At 34.9% G+C, this 16,701-nt stretch overlaps 1 protein-coding gene across 2 annotated transcripts; it reads left to right on the forward strand.

Moving 5' to 3' along the window:
- The first annotated feature begins 306 nt into the window (after positions 1–306).
- Positions 307–14,304, forward strand: LOC107479283 (protein REBELOTE). 2 transcript variants are annotated; one of them, XM_021137917.2, is made up of 15 exons: positions 307–763; positions 1,707–1,754; positions 3,347–3,478; positions 5,326–5,389; positions 7,198–7,306; positions 7,529–7,586; positions 7,676–7,770; positions 8,211–8,279; positions 10,306–10,833; positions 12,188–12,490; positions 12,642–12,968; positions 13,101–13,307; positions 13,490–13,579; positions 13,661–13,753; positions 13,865–14,304. In XM_021137917.2, exons 3-15 carry the CDS (start codon positions 3,370–3,372, stop codon positions 13,877–13,879), a joined length of 2,067 nt encoding a protein of 688 aa, XP_020993576.1. In that variant the 5' UTR covers positions 307–763; positions 1,707–1,754; positions 3,347–3,369; the 3' UTR covers positions 13,880–14,304. The 2 variants fall into 2 exon arrangements, with proteins under 2 accessions (XP_020993576.1, XP_052115410.1); XM_052259450.1 differs by lacking the exon at positions 1,707–1,754.
- Positions 14,305–16,701: the final 2,397 nt, after the last annotated feature.

The following is a 16,701-nucleotide window of genomic DNA, read 5'->3' on the forward strand; positions in this document are numbered from 1 at the left end:
TGAGGATGCATAAATAGTGGCATCATGACAGCGATGAACTCCATTAATTGCAGACTATTTTTTAGAAGAATTGTATAGGATATGATATGAAAATGACTATTGTGTGATCCTGAATTTGTATGTGAATTTTAATTTAGTCTCTAAAATTTTAATTGTCTCTATTTATGGTCCGGTTGCCTCCTGAAACGGTCTCTCAAAAAACCGGAGAAGAATTATCGATCCGGCCGGTTGAATCGGACCGTGAACTGACCGGTTTTAAAGAAAGGGCGTCGTTTTTTTTGGAAAATTTAGCTTACTTCACTCTTGGTTCTGAAGCTCCTTCGTTTCTTTCTCCCTTTCTCCCTCCCTTTCTTTCATTCGCAGAAACTCGGCCAAAAAACCCTAGCACTGTAAGCCTACACCGCCGCAAGGAGTGGCATACTGCCGCCGTCCGTCTTTCTATCTAGCTTCCCTCGTGCTCCAAATCTTCAATCCCTGTTCACTGTCACCGATCGCAGCTGCTTCCTCGAGCTCGGCGTCCGTCGTCTTTGTCTGCCCAGCCGCGCTTCCGCCGCCGTTTGTTTGCCATTCACGTTCGCGTCTTCGTTCGCGTTCTTCGCCGTTCAAGTTTGCTCGGCGTTCACCGTTCGCGTTCACTCGCCGTTCACCGTTCACCGTTCGGGTTCGCATTCGCGTTCGTCTGGAAGCCACGTTGCTCTGCTTCAAACTCTGCCCAACCCGCGCACTCCACCTAGCCGTCGAACTGCTCTCTTTTGTCGCCGCCGTGAGTTCCCTAAACCCGCCACCAGACAATCCAGTCACACAACACCAATACTCTGCTTCAAACTCTGCAACTTCTTCTCTATCACATTGATATTAAGCTTTGAATTCTCTTATTTCGTTTTAAGTTTACCGCACTCAACACGTTTGATGAAATGCTTTAACCATATTTCGGGTTGGTTTATCATTTCTAGCTTTTAGAAACTTAGTAAGTTGATTGCATGTGAAATTAGAATAATTGGATCTTAGTAATTAGGAAATTTTAGCTGCACAAATAGCATCTTTGTAGAAAACATATTAGCATGATGATTCCACTTGCATTAGTGTTCTTCGGGTAAATTTTAACTGTTAGTGTGAACTTGTTAATTTGCTAATTGTTAGGTTTCTACGATTTAATTTGTTGGATTTTCTATTTAGGTCTTGTTCTTGTTTATTTGCTAAATTGTTGTTGTGTATTTATTGTTGTCTTTGAGATTCTTGCTGGATATTGGTGATGATTGATTTATTGTATGCTTCATGTTTTCATTGTTTTCTTCTTCTGAAGGGAAAAAAAACTGTTTTCATTGTTTTGTTGATTGTTTGTTTTGTTTCAGAAATCAATTTTTTGTGATCAATGCTCAAACTCTAAATGCTGTTCTGCTGGTTTTGTTGTGTGTGTGTTTTGTTTCAGAAATCAATTTTTTGTTATCAATGCTCAAATTCTGAATGTTGTTCTTCTGTTTTTGTTTTGTTTCATAAATCAATATTTTGTGATCAATGCTCAAACTCTGAATGTTGTTCTGCTGTTTTTGTCTTGTTTCAGAAATCAATTTTTTGTGATCAATGCTCATACTCTGAATGTTGTTTTGTTTTGTTTTAAGGCTGTGTTTGGAAGAGGTGATTGATTTCTGAGTGTTGTTTTGTTTTTGTTTTAAAGCTGTGTATTGTGTTCAATTTTCATTTTGCAGGAAATTTTTTGAGGTATATAAGAATTAAGAAGAAAGATTATTTCAACGGTATTATTCTGTTGATTCTGGTCTGCTACAAGCTTGAACATAGAATTGAAGAGAGAAACCCTTTATTATTTCATTGGCCTATTTTTGGCATTGCATATCATTGTAGTTTGTTTATTCATAGAACTAGTTGTTTATGATCCCCTTTTGAAGTAAAAAAACGCAGTAGAAGAGTGTTTAGATCCAGTTGCTTTATTCATTGAATTTTTATAGAATCAGGCGTTTATTATAAAACGGTTTTTCCGGTTGAACTATGGTTGAACCGGTTGAACCAATGAACTAGTGAACCAGCAACTAAAACGGTTCGGTTTTCAGAATCTTGATATTACCCCTTTTAGATAGAAATTCAGATGCAGTTAACTTCATGTAAAGTTAATAGTTAAGAGTTATTAAATGATAATTTAATCAAACCTGTCAAATTAATTCATAATTCTCAACTATAAACTTCACATAAAATTAATTGCATTTGAGTTTTCACTCCTTTTATTAAAAATAAATAAAAAAATTAATATAATTTTTAAAAAATTCATCTGATGGTTAGGGTTTTCTTTTTGCTGCATCCCGCCTTCACTGATTCTACTATTCTATGATACAGCGCCACTTTCACCAATCACCAATCTTCATAAATGTGAAATATTTGTATAAAAAGTTCATCACAGGCAGCTACTGATATTTTTTTTTTGTATTGCACTCATCACTCTACGTATATTTTCTTTGATTAGTTACTGTGTGATCCTAATTTTTTTTATCAATACTTGCTCTTCTTCATTTAATTTAATGAAAACTTTCTTCTATGATCATCATTACTTTCTCCAAACATGAGCATCCTATCAGAATAATCAAAACTCCCAGCAGCAGCAACAAGGATTGCCCGTGCAAATATATATTAGTAGTTGAACAGTCTTTTAGATGTTGAGAAAATTAACTTGATGAAATGACTACGGGTTCTGGATGCAATATTTATTGTTGCATATTTTTGTGGCTGAAATGTGTATTAACTTTGTATATGTTTATTTTGCATGCTTTATTTTGGCTGAAATGTGCCCCATGGGTAGAATTAGGGTACAGAAGTTTGCTACCCGCGTAAGTAGCCGGGCGCATTCTATGTAGGGTTTGGTAGGGCAGGGCAGGGCGGGGTTGGGTAGCGGAAAAATCTGCTCCTATCCGTCCCATTGCCATCCCTGTTTATAAGAGAACATGGTTTTAGTTTTAAAAAGGGAGACTCTGAAAACGGAATGTTATCAAATGTGGTGATAGATGTGTTGACGGTGGATATAGAAAGTGGGAATATAATTTGCTTAATCATCTTGTCTCTTAGCTGCAAGATATATAAAAATAAACCTCAGAATTTATATTTCGATATTCTTTCTTTATCCTAAGCATAATGATTAGACATCAATCTAAGTCATTTTGCATTTTGTTATTATAAAGGACACTTAGACATTTTTCTTGGTTAAATTGGTTGGACCTGTGAACCTCTGTTCCTGATAGCTTGATCGATTTGTTGTCCTCCAACTTTCAGAACCTTGGTTTAGAATTTAGATCATCAATTGATTAATCTAAGTAGTTTTACATGATTGTGTCAACTTGTCTAGGTCTCTGTTGATATTGTTACCAAATGGGAAAGCTAGGGAAGAAGGCAAGAAAATTCGCAAGAAAGAATCTGCAGTCAGTTTTGAGGAACAAAAGGAAGTTAAAATCCAAATTCAAAAGGAAAGCTTCAAAAAGTAAGGGTTTTACCAATTACAATGCAGTTACCTGTGTTTACTATAGAACATGCTTTCCTGATGTCTTCACATGCTAATGACATTTGCCAAGATTGTGATTGTAATATATTTGTTTTATTGAATCATATTGTCTATAAAAAAAAAACCTGATTTGGATACAAAGTAGATTGATAAGTTGGTGTTGAAATATTTTGAGATGTATACCTCTCTCCCCTCAACTATTGTGAGACTCTTCCTGTACATGTTATTAATGAAATGTTCGCCAAGTTGGAACTTGCAATAGTATACTACTTTGAGTACTTTATTCATTGTTGTACCAACTGCCATTGATAGATTAAGACGGTCCTCATGAGATATAGCCTTATGTCGCCTTCGATCCTACAAAATGTCATTGGTATTAATTCTTTTCTGTGTAGCTTTCCCTATAGGTTCATCAAGTTGGAAGGAGTTGTATTTGAGGAATGGGTTAGTAACTATTAATAAGATTTACAGCTAAACATATCAAATGATCAAAAGACTGTACTCTTTTATCGGGGTTAGAAGACAAAGAAAGAAGCATATCAGGGAGATACAAAAGTAGTATTAATTCAAAGGACTCTCTATTATTTATATTAATAAAAAAGTGAATCTCCCTAGAAAAATAAGAATCCTGTACATTACAGAAAACCTAAATAAGTGATTTATGTGAGAAAGATAGGTGGTAAAAGGCTAAATTAAGAGATGTGTCTCCTACCCAATGATCCTCCCAAAATTTAAACTAGAACTGTTATCTACATGCAAAGAATGCAAAAAGTTAGTATAAACTTGAGAAATGAACTTCTAGGGGTAGAATGAGTAGCATGGGTGATAACATTAGCATCCCAATTATTGTAGTCCAAGTCATAGTTACTCCTAATAACTTGTAATTACTTGAGTGCAATTCCACCTGATGATGGTGGCTTGAGCATGCTTGCTGATGATTGGAGCTTCTTATGTTGCATACATTAACACTCTGAACAACTTATACCATTAAGAATAAACTTGATTGGAACTTATCCTAGCAAATAATATTTACCAGAACTATCACAATCTCAAATTTAAGTGAATGATAGGAAAAGAATGTTGAGATTCTAGGGCTTAGATAGGGAAGGAGAAAGAGAGAAAGATAAAGGCCCTGAATAATATGGACACCAATATGATTATGTGTTACAAGAGACAAACACATTATTTATAATAATAGGCAAACCTAATCCTAATCAGATAAGGAAAATGATCCTAAAATAATAATAAATATCAAAGTTGATTCTACAAGATATTACCTTATATTATGGGATATGATGGAGACAGCAAACAAATGGTGAACACATACGTCATGGAGGATGGTATTGTTCTGATACCATGTTGAAATTATGGAAAATTAGATAGGCAAGGAGATATAGAGAAACATAAAGGCTATAAATAATATGAAAGACACAGCTAATATGATTATGTTGTTATTTTAAGAGAGACAACCACCTATTATTACTAGTCATAATTGTAAGGAACCTAATCCTAATCCAATAAGTGAATGAAGTCTTGCTGACTTACATTGTTGAATAATTTCTATGCATTATGAATTTCGTAAATCCAACTGTTTAACAATATATTTTCAAATCAGTTGCAAATTTTATAAAAGTTTATTAGATTGATCTGTATAGTAAGATGTTGGAATTCAACGGTCAGATTGATGAAATTCATCGAGCATAAGACTATCAACAGTGTAATTAGCCATATTTACACCCGGTGCAGGTTATTCTTTTAAATGAATATGTTGAGTTTCTTTGGCTTCAGGTGAATTAGAAATTTTAATGATTTGTAATTTTTGACAGCAACGGGAGGTCAAGATGTTGAAGAAAACCAAGAGAGGGACACAACAAATCTATCTACGGAAAGGTAAAATGGTAACCTGAATTCATTTTTTCACACCTCTTAAGATATATCCCCGCTTTCTTAGTGCTTTAGTGTTTTTGATGTCATTATTTTTAAACTATCTTTTCTGTTGTTTTTGCTGATGAATTTTGAACAGTGATGGCCTTCTGTACAGAAGCTGTCCTCTGGAATAAATGAAAAACTAAATTATACATGATTTTGATATTCTGTTAAGACCCATATCATTTGTTTTGTTTAATTTAGTTATGAGAAAAGCTTGTCATATGTCATTGCACATTTCAGTCGTTACTTTCTATAGGGTGTTTTAGAAAGGAAAATAATATAAAGATGATTTTATTTAATGAATCGAAATGAATGATTTGATTTATAAATCATTTATTGTGTATTGAATAAATTATAAAAATAGGATATGAATTGATTTATAAATTAACTAATGTCTGGGACACTAAAATTAAGATTGATTTGATTTAGTTTTGCTCTTTCTCTCTCACACACACATCAAGAACTTGCATGCACGAATGAAAGGGCATGCAACTATATTACAATTGCCTGCTGTTATGATCCCATTAGTGAGTGAGTTAGGAGTCATTTCGGGAAGTTAGTCGCCATAGATAAAGTGTTGGAGGATTTAGTTAAAGGTCTATGAACATTTGAGATGGAAAGATTAGAGATGAAGGTGCTTTTCGTTTTGAAGCTGACAAAATAGAGAAAGTTGCAAACTATGAATTTTGAATCTTCAATTGGGGTCATATTGTGTCGGATAGATAGGTGTGGTGGATTTGATTTTGGAATTCCAATTTTACTGCGACATTTTAATACAAATAATGCAATTTCGTGGATGATGAATGAAGTGCTGCAACTAAGTTCAATATTCTCTCCATCTATCTATTTAGATTCATGTAAATATTAATAGTTGAAAGGGTAGTATTTTCTTTTGATAGATTTGAACACCAAATCAAACCATTTCCAGACAAATCCTTTAAAAAGTTTTCGAATTTAAGAAAAACACTACTCTATTCTAATGGGTTAAAAATTAAGTCATTTCCTTTATTTTAAAAGTCCAAAACAAAAGGTTCCAATTTTTATTCAAGTCACTTCTGATTATATACTTTGGAAAGCACACTGATGGTTTGCGGTTTGTGATTAAATGTTGAGTGATTAAGAGCTTTACACAATCTAATTCTAATTCTATCCCATGGATTTGTTAATAAGAAAATCCTTCATTAAAGGTGTGTGAATTTTGCTCTAGCCGAATACTCCAGATAGTGGCATATATTGGCATATACTACATGACCATAAAGATATTGCCTGTTTCCTGCTCCCAAAATTCGCAAACCTAATCAACCATGACTGATCCAAGGAACTAGAGCACATCCATGACCCGCCAGAAATACCAAAATATTCCACAAGGAGACAGCCATGGAACAAATGTGAAACTGTCAGAGAAGACCGGAGGATGGGAGGAATACTTGGTTAGAAAGGTAGATAAGACGGGAGATGATTCACTAGTTAGGAAATAGGGGCAGAGGGAGACCTACAAAGAGTCTGAATGAGGTGATTGGAAGAGATTTAAGAGTGAATAGGCTGAGTGCAGTTATGATTCACAACTGGTCACAATGACATCGTTTGATTCATGTAGTTGATCTCACCTAGTGGTACAAGGTTTTGTTGCTGTTGATGCTGTATTTCTACATTTAAATAGCTTGTCTACCAGCATGGTTCACAATATGACTTAATGGTTTAAGGCTTTGGATGCCGTTTGCCAAATAAATTAAGTTAAATTTTTTTATTATATTTTATTTGTTTTTCAGAAAAGCAATGGCTGAAGAAATTGAAGATGTTTCCCTTGATGATGTATTCAGTGAAGATGATAGTGAGGGCCTTGGAGAAGATTCAGACAGTGATGTATATCTTTCTGAGGTTGGATTATAATTTTTCACTGAAGCTCTTGTTATTTCCAAATTTCAACATTGATCTGATTACCTGTTTGCATAATTGGCATATTCATTTCTTGATATACCCAAGAATCAAGCTGAGGTTGAATTATAATTTTTCACTGAAGCTCTTGTGATTTCCAAATTTCAAAATTTATCTGATTACCTGTTTGCATATTTGGCATATTAATTTCTTTGATATAACCAGGACTCATGCTGTGCACATTTGACGGAATGTGATGGTGAAAGTGAAAATAATATTGATAGTAAGGATATTTCTTGCATTATTTTAAGCTAAATTCTAATTACCTCTCTGCATGTGTTTAGTTAGACTTTGATCCAAGTTAATTTTCAGGCAGCAATGGAGGTAGTTCCTTAATGGTTCATAACAGAGATATTCGTGCGGAACTTGTGAAGAAAGCAAAAAGGTTGAACAAATTAAAAGAAAAGGTAGTTTCCTTGTATCCTATGGTTAGGTATTGGGTTTACAGCAGATCTTATTTTCTTTATTTAGAACTTTTTTTTATGTGTGAGATGTGTTCTAAAACTACACTATGCATAAGTTTGAGTGTAGAAGCCCAAGAGAGGAACCAAATGATAGAATACTAAATAACCTGTGTTACTTTTAAACCACTCACGCACAAAACTGATTGACTAACATACTATTTAAAAGCAGAGTAGATGACCATTCTTCCTCTTCAAATATGTTAGCCTCATGTATGGAAAGTTTCAATGTGATTCTGAGATGTTATTTTCATGTTTTTCACGATGCTTGATAGGAATAAATGACATATTTGTTGTTGAAAAGGGTGTCATAATTGGGATCAAATGTTGCCATTCTGCGTTTCTTGTTCCAATATCTAACTTTAACTTATCTTTGAAATCTTCAGGATCCAGAGTTTGCCCGATTTCTGGAACGTTATGATGTGAGCATTAAACAAGCCAAAGATGATGAAACTGTGAGGCTTTTTTTTTTTGGTAGCATTCTTGAATTTTACATTTAGGAACTTTTGGCTAATACATCTAATGTTTTTCAATCTTTCTCTCCCTTGCCACCCCATTATTTTGAAATAATATTTGATAGAAGTAGTTTCTTTTATTTATACAAATTACAGCTTTTCTATTTTAGATATTTATATAATATAATAAAAGAAGAAAGGTAAAGCATATCGATAAGTTCTTAAATAGTGATTCTACATGATGTTTACAATTAGCCTATTAGCCAAATACATTTGTAAATCAAACAAATGCTTTTCTATAGTTATTAGTTTTTACTAGCATCTCGTCCTTTTTTAATTTTTATATGTTTTAATTTCCGTTAATTTCTTCAAAGCTGGTTATTCAGTGTAAACTGCCTTTTTTCTTTTGCCGAAGCTTTCTTTTGTTATGAGAGAGTAAGGAGTTGGTGATTGTTAAAAAAAAAAAAATCTAATGTGGAATTTTTAACTTTGTGAAATTCAAATAGGAGAGTTATAAATTGTCATTGGGTAGTTACAAAAAGTTACATTATATGAAGGTATAGATTTTAGTATTTGATTATTAAACTTCTCAAAATCCTACTTTTTATTTTAATGTATATAATTTATTTTTGTATATTTTTTGTTTATGCTATTATGTAACCATATTTTATTACAAAATAGTATATACGTTAGTAAATATACTGGTGTTGTCTAAACATGAAGAGTTCTCTTTAAAGTCGTAGCATTCCTTTCAACTAAAATGGATGGGAGGATTGCAATTAATGACCGTCGCCACCTATCCTTAGCTTGTTTGTGAAAGTCAACCTCTACATTAAGGCTCCATTGTATAGACACTGAGATGTAGACATTGAGAGATAGATCAAGAAGACATAGACACAAAATACATGTATACATGTTTTATGTTTGGCAAAGCAAATACACAAAACCCTAAATAGTCCATAATACCTTCATCTCCTACCTTCACCACCACCACCCGGACTTTCCATCTACCACCACCTATTTTTCTCCTCCACCATTCATAACCAAAAATAAATCAACATCAACCCAAATTATTATTACCAACAAGATCTCTTTCAAAAATCAATTCAACAATTCTTATTTTTTTATTAAAAAAAAGAAAAAAAAATGGAAACAGATCTGGGAAACAGATCTCCTTCAGCACCACCTCACCCTCCTTCCATAGTCCTTCCCCAAACCCTCTGTGCCCGAAATACATCTCCGCCTCCACCGTGTCTCCGCCATCCTCCGCCACCTGAAGCGGCAGACGCCCGTAGTACCCCACACTCAGGTCTTCGGAATCATCGAGAAGAGAGTGATTGAAGCACGATGGGTGAAGAGGAAGAGTGGGAGAGAGGCGGCAGTGGGCGACAAGAAGAGGAAAAGGGAGAGAGGCAGCTCGGTGGGCGCTGTGAAGAGGAAGAGGGAGAAAGGCGGCGGTGGGCGGTGGAGAGCGAAGGGGAGGACGCGGCAGTGGTGGTGGCAAGATGGAGGAGGGAGGAAGGAATGGTGAGCCACTGAAAATAGAATGAGGAGTTGGAGGGAGGTGGAAGATGCTAACAGGAGGGAGATAGGTTTGGGAGAATGAGAGGGTAAATTTTGGAATTTTAAAAATTAAATAAGGGTAAAAGTGTAAAATATTAATGTCTCAATTAGTTGGAGATACACAAATTTAGTGTTTCCGTGTCTATCTGTGTCTTCCCGTGCCCATCTAAAAATTGTGTCTCACTAAACCAAACTGAGGACTTGTGTCACTGTGCTCATGTCTTAAGAGACATGGACAGCAACCAAAAGCTACCTGAGTGATGCAGCTGCTTCTTATTTATTTATTTATTTTTACAATGTTAGTGGTTTTTGGTAATATGATAACCTTGTTGATTTCCTGTCTACATAACTTATTATAGGGTTTTGACATTGGTGTCATTGTCTATTTATCTGACATAGGACTCAACTTTTAGCATAACTTGCACTTGTGTTGATGACAATTGTCTGCTCTTCTGTGGTTTAGAGTTCTGATGATGAAGGTGGTTTAGATGGGATGCATCCAATGAATGAAGATGCTGTTCGTTCTCATGTACCCAAATGTTTAACAAGTGGACAAGTTGATTCTTTGTGTAATATGGTTAAAAAAGATCACAACATGGCAGCCCTTACTTGTCTCATAAATGCTTATTGCACAGCCTGCCACAGTGATTCTAAAGCACCTAGTGCCAGTATTTCTGTCTTATCCCACAACATTCAGAGTGGTGAAACTTTCTCCAAGATATTAATGTTCATGCTACATCAGGCTGATACTATATTTAGGAAGTTACTGGGATTGTCATGCTCGAATTGCAAGAAGGAAACTGTTTTGGAGCTAAAGAATACATCAAAATGGTTATCTCTGAAACCGCATATTAAATCATACCTTAGGAGTACTCTGTTTCTCCTGAACCAGGTTACAGACTCAGAGTTATTGACATTCACAATTTGTCGACTAAGAACTTCAATCATCTTCCTAGTTGCATTTCCAACTCTGTTGCGCAAGCTTCTTAAGGTATACTCAAATTCAATTGCTATAAATAGTTCTTGAAATTCATATGTTATGATAGTATGCTTCTATCTTTTATAAAAAAAGAGGTCCATATAGGTGGTTTACGAGAGGTTTTGGTGCTTCCTTAAGTGATAGTAGCTTATATTTCTGTTAGATATTTGCTATTATTTCATGATTATTTCCTTATTTGGTATTATGAGAGAAGATAAAGATATCATAGGATATTATCTTTATTTCTTACACTCCTCAACCTGTGCATGAGTGACATGAAGTCATTAAGCAAGTATATAGTTTGAGTGTGACGCTTGAATGAGGCACCACATGACTATTTTTAAGGAGTTCTGTAGCATCATTAAGCAAGTATATGGTTTGACCCATAGCATGATACTTGCATGAGTCACCGCATGTTTCTTGTTTTTCCCCAACTTCTAGTTACTACTAACAAAAGGACAAAAATCTGAAGTAGATCTTTCATCTACTTGAGAACTGACCCAATTTGTACAAGTAAAACCTTTTATTTGACAAAGGTTATGATCATTGTAGAAAACATGCTGTCTATCCCTTGGGTATATATTTTAAAATGAACAGAGAAGCATCCTAAAGTGTTGTCCTTGTAGAGTATATTAATCAATTGATTAACCACACTTTACCGACCAGTGCCCTCTATGACCTTTTGTCAAGAAGCATCTCTCTCAAAAGTGTTTTGAAATACAGGCATATGAATTGTTTCATAATTTATCCAACATGCTTCTTCAAGCGATAACCACTTTTAGCCTTGAAGTGTGGATAGTGCATTACCTATCTTACCGTGTATTGAAATTCATTTTTGTTCTACAAAAAATGCAGACCACAGGTATCAAACTATTGACCTTTTTGGTCATAAAGTTCGATATCTTGTCATGAACTATGATAACCAAAATACTAAGACTTTGGATAGAAGCACATAAATGGTTCTATATTTAACTCCCTGTGTCTATAAGAACATTACCATGATCAGTTAACTGCATAACATTCCTAGCCATTGGGTCTAACATGGTTTGGCTTTCTCAACTAACTGTAATCAAAATGTATCTAGATACACTACATTGAGCTCCCTATATGTGTAAATTGAGTGTAGTACAACCTGTACAAGTCATAATGCAGACTAACAAGACAGTATTTGCTAATAATAGCTGACACTTCATCCATATTGGTTGATGACTTGTGGCAATCAGATTCTTATAGTGGTTGTGTTCAATGTTGTACCTTTCATAATTCCCTGGACCTGCGTTAACGCAGGATGCTTGTGCATCGGACTGCCTTTACATCAATCTATGATATGTCAAAATCATCCTCACTTTACTCAAACTGATTGCAGATTTCTGTTCATCTCTGGGCAACAGGTGATGAGTCTTTGTCATCACATTCCTTTCTCATCATCAAAGATATATCTTCCATGTTTGGCTTGAATTGGTTTGATTCCTGCTTCGTCAAAACATATAAAGCATTCATTAATCACACTCAATATGTTGACCAAAGGTTGTTTGAGCATATACATTTTCTAAGGAACTCCTATCTGGAGCTCTGCAGTTTAGATGTGCAGAAATCATCTAACATGGCAATGAAATGTATGCTGCACCTGGCTAAGATATTGCAGAAGGGGCGGCAGACAAAGAAGAAGGTATTCTTTAAGCATTTTATCTTCCTTGTTACTCTTGCCGAGGGAAGTTAAATGTTTAAATGGTCTCAGATTTAAAGAATTTGATAATATTTTGCTTGTTGGGGAAATGTCTGACAATTGTTCAACTGCCTTTTTTTTTAATTTGTGGCAGGAGGTGGTTAAAAAAATTTGCAGTTGGCAGTACATTAATTGTATTGAACTCTGGGTTGCATTTATATCAGCAAATGCACCTGAGTATGATCTTCATCCATTGCTATACATGATTGTACAGATTATAAATGGAATTGCTCTACTGTTTCCTGGTCCTAGATACTTACCACTGAGGATAAGATGTATCCAATGGCTTAATCAACTTGCTGGTTCTACTGGGATTTTCATCCCTGTTATATCATTGGTGTTGGATGTTGTAGCATACAAAATTGCCAAGGATGGTGGTAGAAAGTCTGGCAAAGGTTTTGAGCTACAGTCTACCATAAAGGTTGGACATCGATACCACAGTAAATTATTTATATTTTCTCGAGTCCAGTGTGTCTTGGCCACTGAATACACAGAAAATTTTGGATTGCACTCTACTTTTTTTGTTGAAACTGACATTTAATAACTATTGCAGCTTCCAAAGCACTGGTTAAAATCACGCAACTTCCAAGTGGAGTGTATCTCATCTGCCATTGAGCTCCTTTCTGAGCATTTTGCACAATGGAGCTACCATATATCTTTTCCTGAGCTGGCAACAGCTCCAATTGTCCACCTCAAGAAGCTTTATGAGATAACTTCTATTGAGAGTTCTAGACGGGTTATCAAGCGTTTCATTGATCAGGTACAAGTCCTAGTACGAGGCAATTCTATTTTCCTTTGTCTTGTCTTCCCCTGGATTTATGTTCAATTTTGACTTTTAGCTTTCAAATGAGTATTTGGCAATATAGTCACTTCGAATAAACTATTTTATGTGACCCTTTTTAAATGTGGACATTGAACTATAGACGTGTTGCTGTTTTTCAGGTGGAGATGAACGTTGACTTTGTGCAAAAGAAGAGAGAGGAGGCGCCTTTCTCTCCGAAGGATCAGCAGACTGTTGAAACATTTCTTCAGGTATCTCCCTCACTTTTATTATCTCACTTTAGAGTTTCAGTCATCATTTTAACTGTAATACTTAAGTTGTTGCTTTGGCAGATTGAAAGACGTAGTGGTAACACTCCATTTATGCAATACTATAGAAGCATAATGAGTAAGGCTGTAACCAGGAAAATGATTTCAAATACAAAGGTATGATTGGCTTAATTACTCCTCTGTTCCGTTATTTATATTTTGATTAGGTTCTGTCACAGTTATTTATACCTAGGGTTATGCACTGAGACTTCCACCACAATTGTTCAGGCAGCATTAGTCTAGGAGTTCTGATTTGGATTTGGATTCGGATTCTCTTCTGTGAAGGTAGTTTGTAACTGAACATGAGGGTTTCTCATCCTTGAACAAGCTGAACTACTATTTTCCTTTGGTGGTCAATGGGATTTTAACTTTCTCATCTTCAATGGATCACATTTTTAATGTACAATTAAATTCTCTATGTTAAGCTCTTGACAGTTTCCCAAGTCTTAACACAATGGACGAAGCAAAATGCATGGTCGAAATGCTTGAGGTGATTTGACCATCAATGAAACCTGAAAGAATCAATGTTTTCATGTTTCAGGGTCTGAGGAAAATGGAAGTTTCTTCCATTACGAAATTTTTTGTACACCTTAGCTTAAGTTCAATCATTATCACAATAAAATAACAAAATAGCAACCTTGAGGAGTTATGAAGGGTTTTTTTTTTTTTTCGGCTCAACGATCAATGTTTTGAATTATTGTTTCTAAAGTTAAGTTATATAGTCTGAAGAAAAATAATAGTACATGAGTTTTAATTTTGCATTTTACCTAACATACCAAGAAACTGTTTGTTGTGTGCTTAGAGGCAAAAAAGAGCCTATCTAACCATGTAAATGAAAATGAAATGGTTTTAACATGAATCGAGTTCTTATAAACTCTTTAAGATAAAATGGAACTTACAGACAGAACAATAGCAACACCAACAATAGCATATATGTAGTTCTTTGAAATATCCAACATGGAGTAAATATTGCGCTAGTTGTGTATTCCTTTTAAAATGGTTAGAATATATTAGGATGAATTAGTATTTAGAGTATCTTAATATTTATATTAGGATATTATGTTTTTATTATTTTGATTTTTTTAATATTTATAAATATTCTTGTATTATTTCTATTCTTTTAATACTTATAAATATTTTTGTATATTATATCATGTCATACAACTTGAATATACATAATTGTTTTTTTTTATCTATTACTCTCTTTAACTTTTCTAATATGGTATTAAAGTTATGATATCTTTTTTGAAGAGGATATAGATTATTTTTTCCATGAGAAATTACCATATTTTTTTTTACATAAATATTTTTTCCATGCCTTATTTATAAGAAAGTATATGGGAACAATGCTTTTTTTGAACTACGTAAACACTAAATTAAAAAAAGAATGTTAATTTTAATTTTAAAATTTAAATTTTGAATGTATTAGAATTATTCATATTTAATGGGTTTGAGATGTAGCCTATTGTTCATGATTTTTTTGTCTACTTAGTAGAATTACTTTTTTATTTGTTGTTATTGTTTTGATGCTTTCTCATCTCATCGATTAGCACATCCTTTCTGTCTTGTATTTCTAAGTCTAATATACTAAATACTACTGCTGTTTGTCGCCAAACGTGCCACGAGAAGCTCCCTATCTAGGGATGGCAATACTACCCGAACCCGCGGACACCCATCCCACTCCTATCCGCTCAGGGTGGGTTTTTAGCGGGGGTGGGTTTTTGGGAGGGACAGAGCGGAGTCGGGTTTAGGTAATACCTGCCCCTACCCGTCTCGCTATATATATATATATAATTTTAATATATAATATGTATAATATATATAAAATAATTAGTAAATGATTAATAATATACCCATAGGGACGGGTTAGGGTTCAACGTTTTACTACCCGCGGGTAGAAGCGGGGCGGGTTCTATGCGGGTTGTTGTACGGTGGAGCGGGGTTGAGTAGAGCAAAAATCCGCCCCTACCCGCCATGTTGCCACCCCTGACCCTATCCACCTCCAATAGTCGTGTTTCTTTCAGTCATATTTTGAGTATGTTTTTGACGTTTTCATCCATCACAGATCCTACCACTCTCTTCACTGTATCATTTAGAGTGGGCGACCAAAATTTCACCTTCTGTTGCCGGATGTTTTGGCATGTGCTACTGAAGGTGCTTCTGCTGTCCACCACCACCTTAATTTCCACCCGCAATGTTTTCACCCTTTTTGGTCATCTTTTCTGCGTCTTTTTTCACCACCGACAACACCATGATGCTTTTCTCTTTGTCGTGAGTCAAATGGACCAAACCCCACCACCATAGGAGCTTTCATGTGTTGCCACGCGCTTTCCAAAGCGGTTATCACTATCACTCAAACTTACATATTCATATTCAATCTCCAGAGTTAGATTTGCTTCCATCTCAATGGTCAAGATTGGAGACCCGTTGCTGTGACTTGCCCCTCTAACCGACTCGACACGCAACTCGTATATCTACCCGACCCGTTTTTGTGTGGACCGCACGTTGATTAGGGCTAAGTCAGCTATTAACGTGTCTCACACATCTTTTTAGGTGTTAACATGTGGTTTCCATGCTATTGATATAGCAGTTGGTGTGTTTGCTGAAGTGTACCACTGGGGACTCCTTTTAAGATTTTTTGTGTCTTCTTTTTTATTTTATCCTCTATTCTTACAATTTTTGTCCTAATTTTGCTATTTTGACATTTTCAAGATATGTTTACAATTCTCGTGGAGAAACCAGTTGTTTTTCAACTATTCCGTTTGTACTATACTTTTCGGCTACTCACCACCTTTCAAATAATTCGTCATCTTTTTGATAGTTTGCTACCACTTCTGCAGTTTTTTGGTAATTCGTCATCTTGCCAACAATTTGCCATCTATTTGGCAGTTTTCTAGTAGTTCGCCATCTCTTTTATAGATCTCCAATTTTTTTGGTAGTTTATCACTCTTTTGCCAGTTTTATCTGCACTTCATTTTAGCAGTTCTATCTATATTCATTCTGTCAGTTACTGCATTTTTTATTCTGTTGTTTTTAATAAATTTTAAATTTAAGTTGTCATTTGA

This window comes from Arachis duranensis, chromosome 1, assembly GCF_000817695.3.
Source record: "Arachis duranensis cultivar V14167 chromosome 1, aradu.V14167.gnm2.J7QH, whole genome shotgun sequence".
Taxonomy (NCBI): Eukaryota; Viridiplantae; Streptophyta; class Magnoliopsida; order Fabales; family Fabaceae; genus Arachis; species Arachis duranensis.

Bases quoted from the DNA above. Each gene is read 5' to 3' on its own strand.
- LOC107479283 (XM_021137917.2), top strand. From the start codon at position 3,370: ATGGGAAAGCTAGGGAAGAAGGCAAGAAAATTCGCAAGAAAGAATCTG. The intron at 5,390-7,197 runs GTAAAATGGTAA...TTTGTTTTTCAG, and splicing joins ACAAATCTATCTACGGAAAG to AAAAGCAATGGCTGAAGAAA. The intron at 7,587-7,675 runs GTAAGGATATTT...GTTAATTTTCAG, and splicing joins AAGTGAAAATAATATTGATA to GCAGCAATGGAGGTAGTTCC.